The 18,704-nt window shown below is 50.4% G+C and overlaps 1 protein-coding gene across 1 annotated transcript in view; it reads left to right on the forward strand.

The window, feature by feature from the left end:
- The first annotated feature begins 4,926 nt into the window (after positions 1–4,926).
- LOC138282995 (E3 ubiquitin-protein ligase TRIM39-like) overlaps positions 4,927–18,704 on the forward strand; it is a 34,481-nt gene continuing 20,703 nt past the window's right edge. Inside the window, exon 1 of the mRNA XM_069221089.1 lies at positions 4,927–5,374. Within this exon, the coding sequence (XP_069077190.1) occupies positions 4,961–5,374 (414 nt within the window). The 5' untranslated portion in view covers positions 4,927–4,960. The remainder of the gene's footprint in view (positions 5,375–18,704) is intronic.

Here is an 18,704-nt window from a genome sequence, read left to right on the forward strand (position 1 = left end):
TTCAGGGCCAACTCCCCGGACTTCGTGAGTACAGAGATACCATTACACATGTGCACTACATATAGGTCAATACCTATATGTAGCTTCACAATGGTAACTCCGAATATGGCCATGTAACTGTCTAGGATTATGGAATTGCCCCCCATTCCAAATCTGGTATTGGGGGGCCAATCCCATGCAACCTGGGGGCTCCCCAATGGACCCCCAGTACTGCCAAACCAGCACTCTGAGGCTTGCACTGCAGCTACAGCTGCTGCCACCTCACAGACAGGGTTCTGCCCTCCTGGGGTCTGAGCAGCCCAGTCCCAAGAAGGCAGAACAAAGCATTTCCTTTGGGAGGAGGGTGTTACACCCTCTACCTTTGGAAATAGGTGTTACAGGCTTGGGAGGGTAGCCTCCCAGAGCCTCTGGAAAGGCTTTGAAGGGCACAAATGGTGTCCTCCTTGCATAAGCCAGTCTACACCGGTTCACGGACCCCGAGTCCCTGCTCTGGTGCAAAACTGGACAAAGGAAAGGTGAGTGACCACTCCCCTGTCCATCACCACCCCAGGAGTGGTGCCCAGAGCTCCTCCAGTGTGTCCCTGACGTTAGCCATCTTGTTTTCTGAAGTGTGGGGACACTCTGGAGGCCTCTGAGTGGCCAGTGCTAGCAGGTGACGTCAGAGACCCCTCCTGATAGGCTCATGCCTGGGTAGGTAGCCAATCCCCCTCTCAGGGCTATTTAGGGTCTCTCCTGTGGGTTTCTCTTCAGATTCAGCTTGCAAGTTTCCACCAGGAATCCTCTGCAACACCTGCGTCATTCTCTGACCACCGGATCAACCGCAGACTGCTCCAGGAACCGCTGTAACTGCAACAAAGTATCCAGAAAGGCTATTGTGACTCTGCAACCTCAGCTCCAGCCAGCAACTGCAACAGTTTCCAAGGTGTGCACTGTCTGAAGACTCCCTGTCTTCACCCAGACCCAGAGGGACCTAAGGAATCTCCTGTGAAGTGACGGAGTCACTGCCCTGCTCCAGCATGCACCCTTCTTCATGACAACCAGTACTCTGGGACTCCTCTCCTGTCGACGAGCGTGATCCCTGGAACAGAGGTGGTGGACTGAAGTGACCCCTACTGTCCAAAGGTCCAGCTGTCCAAATTTGGTGGAGGTAAGAGCTTGCCTCCGCCTGCTGCGACTGTACCCCTGTGCACCGCGTCTTTGCCAGCTCCTGGTCTTCTGTGCACTTTTTCCAAGAATCCTTTGTGCACAGTGTAGCTCAGGTCCCCAGCACTCCGTCCTGCGACGCTCAACACACTGAGTTGTTCTCCGGCGACGTGGGACCTTCCTTTGTTGTGCTGCACCAACTGCATTTTGCATCTCCTTTGTCCCTGCGTCCTGGGACACTCGTGGGTGTTGCCTGGTCATCTGTGGGCTCTCTCCGGTGTTGGGAGCCCCCTTTGCCTCCTCAGTCTGAGTTGAGGCCACAGCGCCATTTTGACACAAACCACAATCTTGCTTGAACCAAGGCTTGCTGGACGAGTCCAGCGACGCACATTGCCTGCATTCAACAACTCGAGGTGGGACACCTCCTGCACCATGCAAGAACCCGAGGCCATCTTCTTTGGTGCTCTTCTGCAGACTTCTTCTAACTGGAGAATCCTCTTTTGCACCATCTTCTAGGTTGGCAGGGGCTCCTGTCCTTCCTGGAATCTTCTGCGACTTCTGGACTTGGGGCCAGATGTAGCAAAGGTTTTTACCCATTCTGTGTCTATGGGAAAAAGTGTTCATACATATGGCCCTTGGTCTCCTCTCTTTACAGGTCTTCAGGTCCAGGAATCCACCATTTGTTAATTGAAGTCTTGCTTGGTTCTTGCAAAATCTCTTATCACGACTTGTAGTGTGTCCTAAGGAAACTTGCAGTACTTTACTCCTACTTTCTTGGGCTCTTGGGTGAGGTACTTTACTTACCTTTGGTATTTTCTTATACTCCCAGCGCCCCTCTACACACTACACTTGCCTAGGGGGGAATTTGAGATTCACATTCCACTTTCTTAGTATATGGTTTGTGTTGCCCCTAGGCCTATTGCATTCTATTGTATTTTCTACTGTTTGCATTATCCTATGCTTGTTTACTTACCTGATTTTAGTATCTAGTGTATATATTGTGTATAATACTTACCTCCAGAAGATGTATTGCCTCTAAGATATTTTTGGCCTTGTGTCACTAAAATAAAGTACCTTTATTTTTCGTAACACTGAGTATTGTATTTTATTGTTCATAAGTACTGTGTAACTATAGTGGTATAGTAGGAGCTTTGCATGTCTCCTAGTTCAGCCTAAGCTGCTCTGCTACAGCTACCTCTAGACAGCCTAAGCTGCTAGAACACTGCCTACATTTCACTAATAAGGGATAACTGGACCTGGTGTACGGTGTAAGTACCCAAGGTACCCACTACAAACCAGGCCAGCCTCCTACACTAAGGCCTTCTCTACCTCTGCCTTTCTCTTCTCCACAGCCAGACATGCCAGCTGCAACTTCAGGTCCCTCTCTTCCTGGTTATATCTGAGCTCCTCAGGCGACAAGGAATGGGAGGTGACGCTGCTCCCAACACTGGGCCCAGCAAAGGATTCCCTAGCTACGGGGCCTCCCTGTCAACTGGCGTCCCCGCTCGGTCATTCCCTCCTCCCAGGTCAGTCTCTTCACTGCGTACTAGCACCATCACTCAACTCAGGGTCTTCCTCTGGGTACCCTCAGAAGCACTACCCCCCTGGGTATCTGTTGGCAATATCATGCCACCCTTGACAAAAAATATAAGGTTTTCACGAGGTCCCTACTCCCTACAGAAAACCTTTAATATCTCCTGAGTGTAATCAAACAGGTTGCCTAGGACAAAGGTTAAACCCATTTTGGCAAGGTATCAGAAAACAAGTGTAATAACAAAATACCCAGGGGTAAGAGCTGAAACCAGGAAAAACGACCAATGATAGAAATCAGGAGAACATAAAACACGTAGTAGTCTAAGTGCAATTTGTGGTGCAATAATCAGTCGCAATGGTGTTGTGCAAGAGCAAGTCCGATCCTCACCGCTGATCACCAATGTTAGAAACGGGGTTCCTGGTTGGCTAGGGTAGGCACCTTAGCGTGGCAGGGACCATCACTCTCGTCAGGGCAAGAGAGCTACACTTCCAAGATAACCCCTGCTCACAACGTTTGTAGCTTGGCACGAGCAGTCAGGCTTATCCCAGAGGCAATGCGTAAAGTGTTTGCATAACAAACATGCAGGAAAACGGCCTTCTGGGCATGGTTGCCCCCCACATGTTGCCTGACTTTGATTGAGAGTGTGCTGGGACCCTGCTAACCAAACTAGCAGTAGTCAGATTGGTACAGTTACTGGCATTCTGCAACAATAAGCAGGTGTCATATAATCATCATCCCCAAACCGACATGCACAGAGTGGAACATTCCATCCCCAAACCGACATGCACAGAGTGGAACATTCCATCCCCAAACCTACATGCACAGAGTGGAACATTCCATCCCCAAACCTACATGCACAGATTGGAACATTCCCAAATCACAGGTCACCGGTCTCACCCCGATAAATGCACACATTAGGAGAACATTTTCATATGGCGTGAGTCGTAGCATTATTCTGCAATGCCCCCCTCTGAAGATTATACATGTACCCCCCTCTTCCTCCCCCCCCAAACATGGCGAGCACGCGACAGGCAGTAAAATCAGGTCACGAGTAACAGTGCAGCAGGAGTAAGGAGGGCATGAGACAAGACCGTCTCCTTCGAGGGCGCTCGCGCTCCTGCCCTCTGGTAACAAATAAGTAATCGGTGACCACGTGTCCCAGGCTAGGGGCTCCTGTGCTCCGAGTATAGCGACAGTAATGCTGGCAGGACCGGGGACCTCCGGCGAGGGTCGCACCCCAGCCTGTCCCGCCTCGGGAGCACCCAGAGTCACCGCAGGAGACCTGACAGCGGGGGCCGGAGGGTGTTGCGCCCTCACCTGGGGCGGGACGGCTCCCGCCCGTCTCCCAGGAGACCTGACAGCGGGGGCGGAGGGTGTGGCGCCCTCACCTGGGGCGGGACGGCTCCCGCCCGTATCCCAGGAGGGTTAAGGCCGGCAGTGCAGCCCCCGTGCCTCCGGCAGCAATGGGCCGAGATCGGCGCAGGGACACGGTGTCTACGGGGATTGGCGAGAAATGTGGCTCCGTATTTATGAAAACCTTGCGTCGCATTTGCGTCATTTTTTCACGCAAAAGCGGCGCTAATATATTTTGTAAGTTAGCGCCGCGTTTGCGTCAAAAAGTGACTCAAATGAGGCGCAAACTTTTCATAAATATGGGCCGTAGTCCTCTATAAAGTTTAATTTTGTTGGCTGCTGTGTGTGTGATTGACAACCAACACCAAAGATGGAGCATAAACCGAAGCCTCTGGTGCTGCCTTAGAATCACAGACCCTCCCATCTTAGAGAGCAGCAGGGAGATCCAACACACAGGAGGAGGGGGCACAGACACGCCCACTTTATACACACAGGCACCCCCATCTTAGAGAGAAGCAGGAAGATCCAACACACATGAGGAGGGGGGGCACAGGCACCCCCATCTTAGAGAGAAGCAGGAAGTCCGAGGACACACAGGAGGAGGGGGCACAGACACCCCCACTTTACACACACAGTGACCCCCATCTTAGAGAGAAGCAGGAAGATCCAGCACACACGGGGGGGGGGGTGGCACAGACACCCCACTTTATAGGCACAGACACCCCCATCTTAGAGAAAAGCAGGAAGTCCGAGGACACACAGGAGAAGGTGGGGGGGGGGGGGGCACAGACACTCCCACTTTATACACTTCATGAACGGAGACACTCCCACTTTATACACACAGAAACGCCCACTTTACACACATAGGCACGCCCACTTTACACAACCGAGAAAAGAAGCTGAACTTTCCCTCCCTGCATTTCCGGGATCATGGCAGCAGCAGCTCAGGGCGCGAATCTCAAAGATGAGGCCACTTGTTCCATCTGTTTGGAATATTTTACTGATCCTGTGACTATTTACTGTGGGCACAACTTCTGCCGCTCCTGCATCACTCAGAGCTGGGAGGGGAGAGATGAAAACTCCCCCTGTCCGCAGTGCAGAGAGATATCACCTGGGAGAATCCTCCGACCCAACACACAACTGGGAAACATTGTGGAAATGTTAAAACAGCTTCACCTGCCCCCCGTGAAGCCCCCGGAGGAGAATCTTTGCGAGAAACACGAGGAGAAACTCAGGCTGTTCTGTGCAGAGGATCAGTCACTGATCTGTGTGGTGTGCGACAGATCCGAGGAGCACAGGTCTCACTCGGTGACTCCCATAGAGGAGGCTGCCCAAGAGTACAAGGTGAGTGTGTGGCAGCGCCTATGTTACTACTGGTCACCTTCAGGGATTGCTGCTTAGGAGGCTGTAGGAGGAGCCAAGCTAAGTCTCAGTCACCGAGTGAGCCCCATAGTGGTGAGTGCAGAAACATAGACTGTCTCCATCTGGGATGCCAAGGCACCGGGTGACTCAGTGGCAATCAGGGATCTAAGGTCAGTGCACCCCTTGAACCCTCACATTCAGCTGCAGAAGAGCACACGATCAGTGTGAGATTGTTGTGGGAAGCCCAAGACACTGGAGAACATGTACAAGGTCTGTCTATAGGAGTTCAGGCCGAACCCCGTGAAAAGGCTGCCCAAGAGCACACAGTGTGTCTGGGGGAATAGGGGATCACTTGCTGCATTCCGAGGGCTCCATAGATAGTTCTGCCCCAAGTTGTGGAAACCGCATAGAAGGGACCTCATAAGTGCACTTGGCATGTCTCACTGACCTGGGGTCACATGTTCCCACCCCACGACCCACAAGAGGTTCCATAAGTGGACAGGGTCTGTCTGTAGATATCCAGGCCTGACTCGTGGCACTACGAGGGATTTATGCAGAGTTGTGCCCTTGGGCGCAGGGCACGGGTGGATGGATGGACACAGCACTCGTTGTAATCTGGGGGGTACCTTGGAACTCGTGCCCACGAGCATTAGGTACCAAGTCCACAGAGAAGGGGCTTCCAATAGTCACAGCCCTGGGGTCTCATACCCGCACCTCGAGACTCCTAGAAGAGGCCGCAGGAGTGTGTGAGGTACGTTTGTGGGTGTTCGAACACATGAAGACACTTTATGCGTCCATACAGGAAGGAGGCTGCACACGAGCACACAGTGCGTCTGCAGGAGTTTAGCGACCACTCATGTCATTCTTTGGGTTACACAGAGAATCCGGCCCGAGTTGTATTGGGATCAGATGTTCCACATCGTAAACCCCACAGAGGAAACTGCAGTAGAGCACAGGGTATCTCGGTGAGCATGTTAGTATCACATGGCTTCCAGGTGAACAAAAAGTGAGGACTGCCCAGGATCATAAGCTGTGTGTGGGCCTTCAGGGATCATATTCTCATAAGCCTGTAGAGGGGGCTGTGGATGAGCACAAGAGGTCTGTGGGTTTGTATTTTAACTTACAAGGCAACTTGGGCTTCCGTAGAGAGGACAGACAAAGATTACCAAGTATGTCTGTGAGTACTCAGGTAGCAAAGGTAAGAGCATCGTAGGAGGCTGCAGAAGAGCACAGGTGTATCTGAGTACTCAGGTAGCAAAGGTAAGAAAGTCATAGGAGACTGCAGAAGAGCACCGGTGTGTCTGTGAATACTCGGGTATCAAAGGTAAGAACGCTGTAGGAGGCTGCAGAGGAGCACCAGTGTGTCTGTGAGCACTAGGGTATCAAAGGTAAGAGCGTCGTAGGAGGCTGCAGAGGAGCACCAGTGTGTCTGTGAGCACTAGGGTATCAAAGGTAAGAGCGTCGTAGGAGGCTGCAGAAGATCACAGGTGTGTCTGTGAGTACTCGGGTATTAAAGGTAAGAACGTCCTAGGAGGCTGCAGAAGAGCACCGGTGTGTCTGTGAATACTCGGGTATCAAAGGTAAGAGCGTCGTAGGAGGCTGCAGAAGATCACAGGTGTGTCTGTGAGTACTCGGGTATTAAAGGTAAGAACGTCCTAGGAGGCTGCAGAAGAGCACCGGTGTGTCTGTGAATACTCGGGTATCAAAGGTAAGAGCGTCGTAGGAGGCTGCAGAAGATCACAGGTGTGTCTGTGAGTACTCGGGTATTAAAGGTAAGAACATCCTAGGAGGCTGCAGAAGAGCAGGGCTGTGTCTGTGAGTACTAGGGTATCAAAGGTAAGAGCGTTGTAGGAGGCTGCAGAAGAGCACCGGTGTGTCTGTGAGTACTCGGGTATTAAAGGTAAGAACGTCCTAGGAGGCTGCAGAAGAGCAGGGCTGTGTCTGTGAGTACTAGGGTATCAAAGGTAAGAGCGTCGTAGGAGGCTGCAGAAGAGCAGGGCTGTGTCTGTGAGTACTCGGGTATTAAAGGTAAGAACGTCCTAGGAGGCTGCAGAAGAGCACCGGTGTGTCTGTGAGTACTCAGGTATTAAATATAAGAGCGTCCTAGGAGGCTGCAGAAGAGCAGAGCTGTGTCTGTGAGTACTAGGGTATAAAATGCAAGAGCATCCTAGGAGGCTGCAGAAGAGCACCGGTGTGTCTGTGAGTACTTGGGTATCAAGGGTAAGAGTGTTGTAGGAGGCTGCAGAAGAACAACGGTGTGTCTGTGAGTACTCGGGTATCAAAGGTAAGAGCGTCTTAGGAGGCTGCAGAAGAGCAGGGCTGTGTCTGTGAGTACTAGGGTATCAAAGGTAAGAGCGTCGTAGGAGACTGCAGAAGAGCACCGGTGTGTCTGTGAGTACTCGGGTATCAAAGGTAAGAGTGTCCTAGGAGGCTGCAGAAGGGCAGGGCTGTGCCTGTGAGTACTAGGGTATCAAAGGTAAGAGCATCTTAGGAGGCTGCAGAAGAGCACAGGTGTGTCTGAGTACTCAGTTATCATTGGTAAGAGCGTCATAGGAGGCTGCAATAGAGCACCAGTGTGTCTGTGAGTACTCGGGTATCAACGGTAAGAGTGTCATTGGAGGCTGCAGAAGAGCAGAGCTGTGTCTGTGAGTACTAGGGTATCAACGGTAAGAGTGTCGTAGGAGGCTGCAGAAGAGCACCGGTATGTCTGTGAGTACTAGGGTATCAAAGGTAAGAGCGTCTTAGGAGGCTGCAGAAGAGCAGGGCTGTGTCTGCGAGTACTAGGGTATCAAAGGTATGAGTGTCGTAGGAGGCTGCAGAAGAGCAGAGCTGTGTCTGTGAGTACTCGAGTATCAAGGGTAAGAGCATCCTAGGAGGCTGCAGAAGAGCAGGGCTGTTGTTGTGAGTATTAGGGTATCAAAGGAAATAGTGTTGTAGGAGGCTGCAGAAGAGCACCGGTGTGTCTGTGAATACTCAGTTATCAAAGGTAAGAGAGTCTTAGGAGGCTGCAGAAGAGCAGGGCTGTGTCTGTGAGTACTAGGGTATCAAAGGTAAGTGTGTCATAGGAGGCTGCAGAAGAGCACCGGTGTGTCTGTGAGTACTCGGGTATCAAAGGTAAGAGCGTCCTAGGAGGCTGCAGAAGAGCAGAGCTGTGTCTGTGAGTATTCATGTATCACAGGTAAAAGAGGCAGCAGAAGAGCACAGGTGTGTCTGAGTACTCAGGTATCAAAGGTAAGAGCATCATAGGAGACTGCAGAAGAGCACATGTGTCTGTGAGTACTCGGGTATCAACGGTAAGAGTGTTGTAGGAGGCTGTAGAAGAGCACAGCTGTGTCTGTGAGTACTCGGGTATCAAGGATAAGAGCGTCCTAGGAGGCTGCAGAAGAGCACCGGTGTGTCTGTGAGTACTCGGGTATTAAAGGTAAGAACATCCTAGGAGGCTGCAGAAGAGCAGGGCTGTGTCTGTGAGTACTAGGGTATCAAAGGTAAGAGCGTTGTAGGAGGCTGCAGAAGAGCAGGGCTGTGTCTGTGAGTACTCGGGTATCAAGGGTAAGAGCGTCGTAGGAGGCTGCAAAAGATCACAGGTGTGTCTGTGAGTACTCGGGTATTAAAGGTAAGAACGTCCTAGGAGGCTGCAGAAGAGCACCAGTGTGTCTGTGAGTACTCGGATATTAAAGGTAAGAACGTCCTAGGGGGCTGCAGAAGAGCAGGGCTGTGTCTGTGAGTACTAGGGTATCAAAGGTAAGAGCGTCGTAGGAGGCTGCAGAAGAGCAGGGCTGTGTCTGTGAGTACTCGGGTATTAAAGGTAAGAACGTCCTAGGAGGCTGCAGAAGAGCACCGGTGTGTCTGTGAGTACTCAGGTATTAAAGAGAAGAGCGTCCTAGGAGGCTGCAGAAGAGCAGAACTGTGTCTGTGAGTACTAGGGTATAAAATGTAAGAGCATTCTAGGAGGCTGCAGAAGAGCACTGGTGTGTCTGTAAGTACTTGGGTATCAAGGGTAAGAGTGTTGTAGGAGGCTGCAGAAGAACACCGGTGTGTCTGTGAGTACTCGGGTATCAAAGGTAAGAGCGTCTTAGGAGGCTGCAGAAGAGCAGGGCTGTGTCTGTGAGTACTAGGGTATCAAAGGTAAGAGCGTTGTAGGAGACTGCAGAAGAGCACCGGTGTGTCTGTGAGTACTCGGGTATCAAAGGTAAGAGTGTCCTAGGAGGCTGCAGAAGGGCAGGGCTGTGCCTGTGAGTACTAGGGTATCAAAGATAAGAGCGTCTTAGGAGGCTGCAGAAGAGCACAGGTGTGTCTGAGTACTCAGTTATCATTGGTAAGAGCGTCATAGGAGGCTGCAGAAGAGCACCGGTGTGTCTGTGAGTACTCGGGTATCAACGGTAAGAGTGTCATTGGAGGCTGCAGAAGAGCAGAGCTGTGTCTGTGAGTACTAGGGTATTAACGGTAAGAGTGTCGTAGGAGGCTGCAGAAGAGCACCGGTATGTCTGTGAGTACTAGGGTATCAAAGGTGAGGGCGTCTTAGGAGGCTGCAGAAGAGCAGGGCTGTGTCTGTGAGTACTAGGGTATCGAAGGTATGAGTGTCGTAGGAGGCTGCAGAAGAGCAGAGCTGTGTCTGTGAGTACTCGAGTATCAAGGGTAAGAGCATCCTAGGAGGCTGCAGAAGAGCAGGGCTGTTGTTGTGAGTACTAGGGTATCAAAGGAAAGAGTGTTGTAGGAGGCTGCAGAAGAGCACCGGTGTGTCTGAGAGTACTCGGGTATCAAAGGTAAGAGTGTCGTAGGAGGCTGCAGAAGAGCACCGGTGTGTCTGTGAATACTCAGTTATCAAAGGTAAGAGAGTCTTAGGAGGCTGCAGAAGAGCAGGGCTGTGTCTGTGAGTACTAGGGTATCAAAGGTAAGTGTGTCATAGGAGGCTGCAAAAGAGCACCGGTGTGTCTGTGAGTACTCGGGTATCAAAGGTAAGAGCGTCCTAGGAGGCTGCAGAAGAGCAGAGCTGTGTCTGTGAGTATTCATGTATCACAGGTAAAAGAGGCAGCAGAAGAGCACAGGTGTGTCTGAGTACTCAGGTATCAAAGGTAAGAGCATCATAGGAGACTGCAGAAGAGCACATGTGTCTGTGAGTACTCGGGTATCAACGGTAAGAGTGTTGTAGGAGGCTGTAGAAGAGCACAGCTGTGTCTGTGAGTACTCGGGTATCAAGGATAAGAGCATCCTAGGAGGCTGCAGAAGAGCAGAGCTGTGTCTGTGAGTATTTAAGTATCACAGATAAAAGAGGCAGCAGAAGAGCACAGGCAGGTCTGTGAGTACTAGGGTATCAACGGTAAGAGTGTTGTAGGAAACGGTAAGAGTGTCGTAGGAGACTGCAGAAGAGCACCAGTGTGTCTGTGAGTACTCGGGTATCAAGGGTAAGAGCGTCATAGGAGGCTGCAGAAGAGCAGAGCTGTGTCTGTGAGTATTCATGTATCGCAGGTAAAAGCGTCGTCACAGGCAGCAGAAGAGCACAGGTGTGTCTGAGTACTCAGGTATAAAAGGCAAGAGCATCATAGGAGACTGCAGACAAGCACATGTGTGTCTGTGAGTTTTGGGGTATAAAAGGTAAGAGAGACGGAGGAGGCTGCAGAAGAGAAAAGGTGAGTACCCAGGTATCAAGGGTAAGAGCATTGTGCGAGGCTGCAGAAGAGCACATGTGTGTCTGTGAGTATTTGGGTATAAAAGGTAAGAGTCATAGGAGGATGCACAAGAGCACAGGTGTGTTTGTGAGTACCTGGGTATCAAGGTTAAAAGCATTGTACGAGGCTGCAGGAGAGCAGAGCTGTGTCTGAATATTCAAGTATCACAGGTCAGAGTGTCTTAGGAGGCTGTAGAAGAGCACAGGTGTGTCTCTGAGTACTCGGTTTTCAAAGGTAATGAGGAACCAGGAAAGATTAGACCCCCACCCAGGGTCTCCTTCCCAGCGGTGGAGGGACACCTTTGTCCTCAGGGTCAGTTTAGCAGAGAGTTCACAAATCAGACGGAGTCACCAACTGGAGGAATAAAGAGAAGTTTATTACATGATTTATAGCTCGAGCTAATACAGAGTCCCAGGACAGTCAAGTGACTATCCTACGGAGGCTGCCCCTTCACTCTGGGGCACCCAACCTTATATACACACAAAACTGCTTAGTCAGAGGACAACTCCACCCCTAGCGCATTCAAGGTCCTCTACGGCCTTCAGAATATTTCAGGGATACACATGTGGTGGGAGAAGGTACAGATGCAGCTGGCAGGAGGTGGCAACGACCTGTACAAACTTGTTCTGGCAGTTACTGATTAAGCACAACAATTCTCAGAACTGTAATTGGAAAAAGTAAATGGCACCGATAAGCAGATTGCAGCCCAAGGCTGCGAGCACAAGGTCAATCATCAAAGTTCAAGAGGTTTGTCGAGCACATGGCAACATAATAAAGATAAACAGATGCCTAGCAGCTATGGTGTATGATTAACTTTATGTTCATTTTCTCAGTAACAGCGTCTAAGGAGGCTACAGAAGAGCATAGGTGTTTGTGAGTACTCAGGTATCAAAGGTAAGAGCGTTTTAGGAGGCTGCAGAAGAGCACAGCTGTGTCTGAGTTTTTGTGTATAACAGGTAAGAGCGACGTATGAGGCTGCAAAAGATCACAGGTGTGTCTGTGAGTACTCGGGTATCAAATCAAAAGTAAGAGCGTCGTTGGAGGCTGCAGAAAAACAGAGGTGCGTCTGTGAGTACTCGAGTATCAAAGGTGAGATCATTATAGGAGACTGCAGAAGAGCACAGGTGTCTGTGAGTACTCGGGTATCAAAGATAAGAGCGTCCTAAGAGACTGCCGAAGAGCAGAGCTGTGTCTGTGAGTATTCATGTATCACAGGTAAAAGCGTCGTAAGAGGCAGCAGAACATCACAGGTGTGTCTGGGTACTCAGGTATCTATTGGTTAGAGCGTCATAGGAGACTTCAGAAGAGCACATGTGTGTCTGTGAGTATTTGGGTATAAAAGGTAAGAGTGTCATAGAAGGCTGCACAAGAGCACAGGTGTGTCTGTGAGTACATGGGTATCAAGGTTAAGAGCATCGTACGAGGCTGCAGGAGAGCAGAGCTCTGTCTGAATGTTCAAGTATCACAGGTCAGAGTCATAGGAGGCTGTAAAAGGGCACAGGTGTGTCTCTGAGTACTCGGTTATCAAAGGTAACAGCGTCTTAGGAGGCTACAGAAGAGCGCAGGTGTTTGTGAGTACTCAGGCATCAAATATAAGAGCGTTTTCGGAGGCTGCAGAAGAGCAGAGCTGTGTCTGATTTTTTGGGTACAAAAGGTAAGAGCGACGTAGGAGGCTGCAGAAGAGCACAGGTGTGTCTGTGAGTACTCGGGTATCAAAGGTAAGAGCGTCGTAGGAGGCTGCAGAAAAACAGGTGCGTCTGTGAGTACTCGAGTATCAAAGGTCAGATTATTATAGAAGGCTGCAGAAGAGCAGGGCTGTGTCTGTGAGTACTAGGGTATCAAAGGTAAGTGTGTCGTAGGAGGCTGCTGAAGAGCACCGGTGTGTCTGTGAGTACTCGGGTATCAAAGGTAAGAGCGTCCTAGGAGGCTGCAGAAGAGCAGAGCTGTGTCTGTGAGTACTCGGGTATCAAGGATAAGAGCGTCCCAGGAGGCTGCAGAAGAGCAGAGCTGTGTCTGTGAGTATTCATGTATCACAGGTAAAAGAGGCAGCAGAAGAGCACAGGTGTGTCTGAGTACTCAGGTATCAAAGGTAAGAGCATCATAGGAGACTGCAGAAGAGCACGTGTGTCTGTGAGTACTCGGGTATCAACGGTAAGAGTGTCGTAGGAGGCTGTAGAAGAGCAGAGCTGTGTCTGTGAGTACTCGGGTATCAAGGATAAGAGCGTCCCAGGAGGCTGCAGAAGAGCAGAGCTGTGTCTGTGAGTATTTAAGAATCACAGGTAAAAGAGGCAGCAAAAGAGCACAGGCAGGTCTGTGAGTACTAGGGTATCAACGGTAAGAGTGTCGTAGGAAACGGTAAGAGTGTCGTAGGAGACTGCAGAAGAGCACCAGTGTGTCAGTGAGTGCTCGGGTATCAAGGGTAAGAGCGTCATAGGAGGCTTCAGAAGAGCAGAGCTGTGTCTGTGAGTATTCATGTATCACAGGTAAAAGCGTCGTCAGAGGCAGCAGAAGAGCACAGGTGTGTCTGAGTACTGAGGTATAAAAGGCAAGCACGTCATAGGAGACTGCAGACAAGCACATGTGTGTCTGTGAGTTTTGGGGTATAAAAGGTAAGAGAGACGGAGGAGGGTGCAGAAGAGCACAGATGAGTACCCAGGTATCAAGGGTAAGAGCATCGTGCGGGGCTGCAGAAGAGCACATGTGTGTCTGTGAGTATTTGGGTATAAAAGGTAAGAGTCATAGGAGGCTGCACAAGAGCACAGGTGTGTCTGTGAGTACCCGGGTATCAAGGTTAAGAGCATCGTACGAGGCTGCAGGAGAGCAGAGCTGTGTCTGAATATTCAAGTATCACAGGTCAGAGTGTCTTAGGATGCTGTAGAAGAGCACAGGTGTGTCTCTGAGTACTCGGTTATCAAAGGTAACAGGGTCTAAGGAGGCTACAGAAGAGCATAGGTGTCTGTGAGTACTCAGGTATCAAAGGTAAGAGCGTTTTAGGAGGCTGCAGAAGAGCACAGCTGTGTCTGAGTTTTTGTGTATAACAGGTAAGAGCGACGTATGAGGCTGCAGAAGATCACAGGTGTGTCTGTGAGTACTCGGGTATCAAAAGTAAGAGCGTCGTAGGAGGCTGCAGAAAAACAGAGGTGCGTCTGTGAGTACTCGAGTATCAAAGGTGAGATCATTATAGGAGACTGCAGAAGAGCACAGGTGTCTGTGAGTACTCGGGTATCAAAGATAAGAGCGTCCTAAGAGGCTGCCGAAGAGCAGAGCTGTGTCTGTGTGTATTCATGTATCACAGGTAAAAGCGACGTAAGAGGCAGCAGAAGATAACAGGTGTGTCTGAGTACTCAGGTATCAATGGTAAGAGCGTCATAGGAGACGTCAGAAGAGCACATGTGTGTCTGTGAGTATTTGGGTATAAAAGGTAAGAGTGTCATAGAAGGCTGCACAAGAGCACAGGTGTGTCTGTGAGTACATGGGTATCAAGGTTAAGAGCATCGTACGAGGCTGCAGGAGAGCAGAGCTCTGTCTGAATATTTAAGTATCACAGGTCAGAGTGTCATAGGAGGCTGTAGAAGAGCGCAGGTGTCTGTGAGTACTCGGGTATCAAAGGTAAGAGCGTTTTAGGAGGCTGCAGAAGAGCAGAGCTGTGTCTGAGTTTTTGGGTACAAAAGGTAAGAGCGACGTAGGATACTGCAGAAGAGCACAGGTGTGTCTGTGAGTACTCGGGTATCAAAGGTAAGAGCGTCGTAGGAGGCTGCAGAAAAATAGAGGTGCGTCTGTGAGTACTCGAGTATCAAAGGTGAGATCATTATAGGAGGCTGCAGAAGAGCACAGGTGTCTGTAAGTACTCAGGTATCAAAGGTAAGAGCGTTGTAAGAGGCTGCAGAAGAGCACAGGTGTGTCTGTGAGTACTCAGATATCAAAGGTAAGAGCTCCATGGGCTGCAGAGGAGCACATGTGTGTCTGTGAGTACTCAGGTATCAACGGTAAGCGCCTCACAACGGAGAGAGTCACTCACCGGTGTATACCATAAGGGATGGGTGAATATCAAGCTTCAATAAAATAGGTTCCCTCTTATTTCCTCTAATCAAAGTTGAAATCCTTAGAAACGCTCAACATTGGTGTAAGGAAATGCCTCCTTGGCATGGTTACCCCCTGACTTTTTGCCTTTGCTGATGCCAAGTTATGATTTGAAAGTGTGCTGAGGCCTGCTAACCAGGCCCCAGCACCAGTGTTCTTTCCCTAACCTGTACCTTTTTTTTCCACAATTGGCACACCCTGGCATCCAGGTAAGTCCCTTGTAACTGGTACCCCTGGTACCAAGGGCCCTGATGCCAGGGAAGGTCTCTAAGGGCTGCAGCATGTCTTATGCCACCCTGGGGACCCTTCACTCAGCACAGACACACTGCTTGCCAGCTTGTGTGTGCTAGTGGGGATAAAAAGACTAAGTCGACATGGCACTCCCCTCAGGGTGCCATGCCAACCTCACACTGCCTATGAAGTATAGATAATTCACCCCTCTAGCAGGCCTTACAGCCCTAAGGCAGGGTGCACTATACCACAGGTGAGGGCATAGGTGCATGAGCACTATGCCCCTACAGTGTCTAAGCAAAACCTTAGACATTGTAAGTGCAGGGTAGCCATAAGAGTATATGGTCTGGGAGTCTGTCAAGCACGAACTCCACAGCACCATAATGGCTACACTGAAAACTGGGAAGTTTGGTATCAAACTTCTCAGCACAATAAATGCACACTGATGCCAGTATACATTTTATTGTAACATACACCCCAGAGGGCACCTTAGAGGTGCTCCCTGAAACCTTAACCAACTACCCGTGTAGGCTGACTAGTTTTAGCAGCCTGCCACACACCAGACATGTTGGTATCATTACTTAGCCCAGGAATAGAATGCACTAAAACACTCACAGTAATATCATTACATAAAATTGAAACATTTGTTGTCTTTTATTCATTTTCCACCAGTATCCTATTTGAAAACCAATGTCATGCACATCCAAATGCGATCAATAAAAATCCACTTTATTTGTGTAAGAAAGTACCATCTTGCCTGGCATGTTACCCCCATTTTTACTTGTGTGTCAGTTTGTTTTTGCCTGTGTCACTGGGATCCTGCTAGCCAGGACCCCAGTGCTCATAAAGTGTGCCATGTATGTGTTCCCTGTGTGGTGCCTAACTGTACCACTGAGACTCTGCTAACTAGAACCTCAGTGTATATGCTCTCTCTGCTTTTAAAATTGTCATTGCAGGCGAGTGACTAATTTTACCAATTCTTATTGGCACACTGGAACACCCTTATAATTCCCCAGTATATGGTACCTAGGTACCCAGGGTATTTGGGGTTCCAAGAGATCCCTATGGGCAGCAGCATTTCTTTTGCCACCCATAGGGAGCTCAGACAATTCTTCCACAGGACTGCCACTGCAGCCTGAGTGAAATAACGTCCACGTAAATTCACAGCCATTTTACACTGCACATAAGTAACTTATAAGTCACCTATATGTCAAACCCTCACTTAGTGATGGTTAGGTGCAAAGTTACTTAGTGTGAGGGCACCCTGGCACTAGCCACAGTGCCCCCACATTGTTCAGGGCAATTCCCCGGACATTGTGAGTGCGGGGACACCATTACACGCGTGCACTACATATAGGTCAATACCTATATGTAGCGCCACCATGGTAACACCGAACATGGCCATGTAACATGTCTTTGATCATGGAATTGTCACCCCAATACCATTCTGGTATTGGGGGGGGACAATTCCATGCATCCCCCAGGCTCCAGCATAGAGCCCGGGTACTGCCATACTAACTTTCCGGGGTTTTCTCTACTGCTGCTGCCAACCCTCAGACAAGTTTCTGCCCCCCTGGGGCCTGGGCAGCACAGTCCCAGGAAGGCAGACCAAAGGATTTCCTCTGAGAGAGGGTGTTACACCCTCTCCCTTTGGAAATAGGCGTTAAGGGCCTGAGACGAGTAGCCTCTCCTGGCCTCTGGAAATGCTTTGAAGGGCACAGATGGTGCCCTCCTTGCATAAGCCAGTCTACACCAGTTGAGGGATCCCCCCCCAGCCCTGCTCTGGCGCGAAACTGGACAAAGGAAAGGGGAGTGACCACTCCCCTGACCAGCACCTCACAAGGGGAGGTGCCCAGAGCTCCTCCAGTGTGTCCCAGACCTCTGCCATCTTGGATGCAGAGGTGTGAGGGCACAATGGACACCTCTGAGTGGCCAGTGCCAGCAGGTGACGTCAGAGAAACCTCCTGATAGGTGCTTACCTTTCTCTGTAGCCAATCCTCCTCTGAGGGCTATTTAGGGTCTCTCTTGTGGGTTTCTCACCAGATAACGAATGCAAGAGCTCACCAGAGTTCCTCTGCACTTCCCTCTTCGACTTCTGCCAAGGATCGACCGCTGACTGCTCCAGGATGCCTGCAAAACCGCAACAAAGTAGCAAGAAGACTACCAGCAACATTGTAGCACCTCATGCTGCCGGCTTTCTCGACTGTTTCCTGGTGGTGCATGCTCTGAGGGCTGTCTGTCTTCACCCTGCACTGGAAGCCAAGAAGAAATCTCCTGTGGGTCAACGGAATATTCCCCCTGCCAACGTAGGCACCAAACTTCTGCCTAACCGGTCTTCTGGGTCCCCTCTCATCTTGACGAGCGTGGTCCCTGGAACACAGGAGCTGGATCCAAGTGTCCCCGACAGTCCAGTGGCCCTTCTGTTCAAATTTGGTGGAGGTAAGTCCTTGCCTCCCCACGCCAGACAGTAATCCTGTGTACTGCGTGAACTGCAGCTGCTAGGGCTTCTGTGCACTTTTGCAAGACTTATTTCGTGCACAGGCTAGCCCAGGTCCCCAGCACTCCGTCCTGCATTGCCCAACTCGCTGAGTTGGACTCCGACTTCGTGGGACCCTCTTTTGTTGTGCTGAGTCGACTGTCGTGCTCAGATCTTCTGAATGCCTGTTCAGGTGCTTCTGCGGGTGCTGCCTGCTTCTGCTTAGGGTCTCTGTGTTGCTGAGCGCCCCCTCTGTCTCCTCCTCCAAGGGACGACCTCCTGGTCCATCCTGGGCCATAGCAGCACCCAAAATCCTCAACCATGACTCTTGCAGCTAGCAAGGCTTGTTTGCGGTCTTTCTGCGTGGAAACAACTCTGCATCCTTCAGCACGCAGTGTGACATCTTGTGACCAAAGGAGAAGTTCCTGGCACCTTCCGTTGTTGCAGAATCTTTGGCTTCTTCCACCCAGAGGCAGCCCTTTTGCACCTTCATCCGGGATTTAGTGGGCTCCTGTCCCCCTGGACACTTGCGTGACTCTTGGACTTGGTCCTCTTCCTTTGCAGGTCCTCAGGTCCAGGAATCCGTCTTCAGTGCTTTGCAGTCAGTTGTTGTCTTTGCAGAATCCCCTATCTCGACATTACTGTCTTTCTGGGGTAGTAGGGTAACTTTACTCCTACTTTTCAGGGTCTTGGGGTGGGGTATCTTGGACACCCTTAGTGTTTTCTTACACTCCCAGTGACCCTCTACACACTAGACTAGGCCTGGGGTCCATTCGTGGTTCGCATTCCACTTTTGGAGTATATGGTTGCCCCAGGCCTATTGTCTCCTATTGCATTCTATTGTGTTCTACAGTGTTTG

Source organism: Pleurodeles waltl, chromosome 2_2 (assembly GCF_031143425.1).
Source record: "Pleurodeles waltl isolate 20211129_DDA chromosome 2_2, aPleWal1.hap1.20221129, whole genome shotgun sequence".
In the NCBI taxonomy this organism is placed as follows: domain Eukaryota; kingdom Metazoa; phylum Chordata; class Amphibia; order Caudata; family Salamandridae; genus Pleurodeles; species Pleurodeles waltl.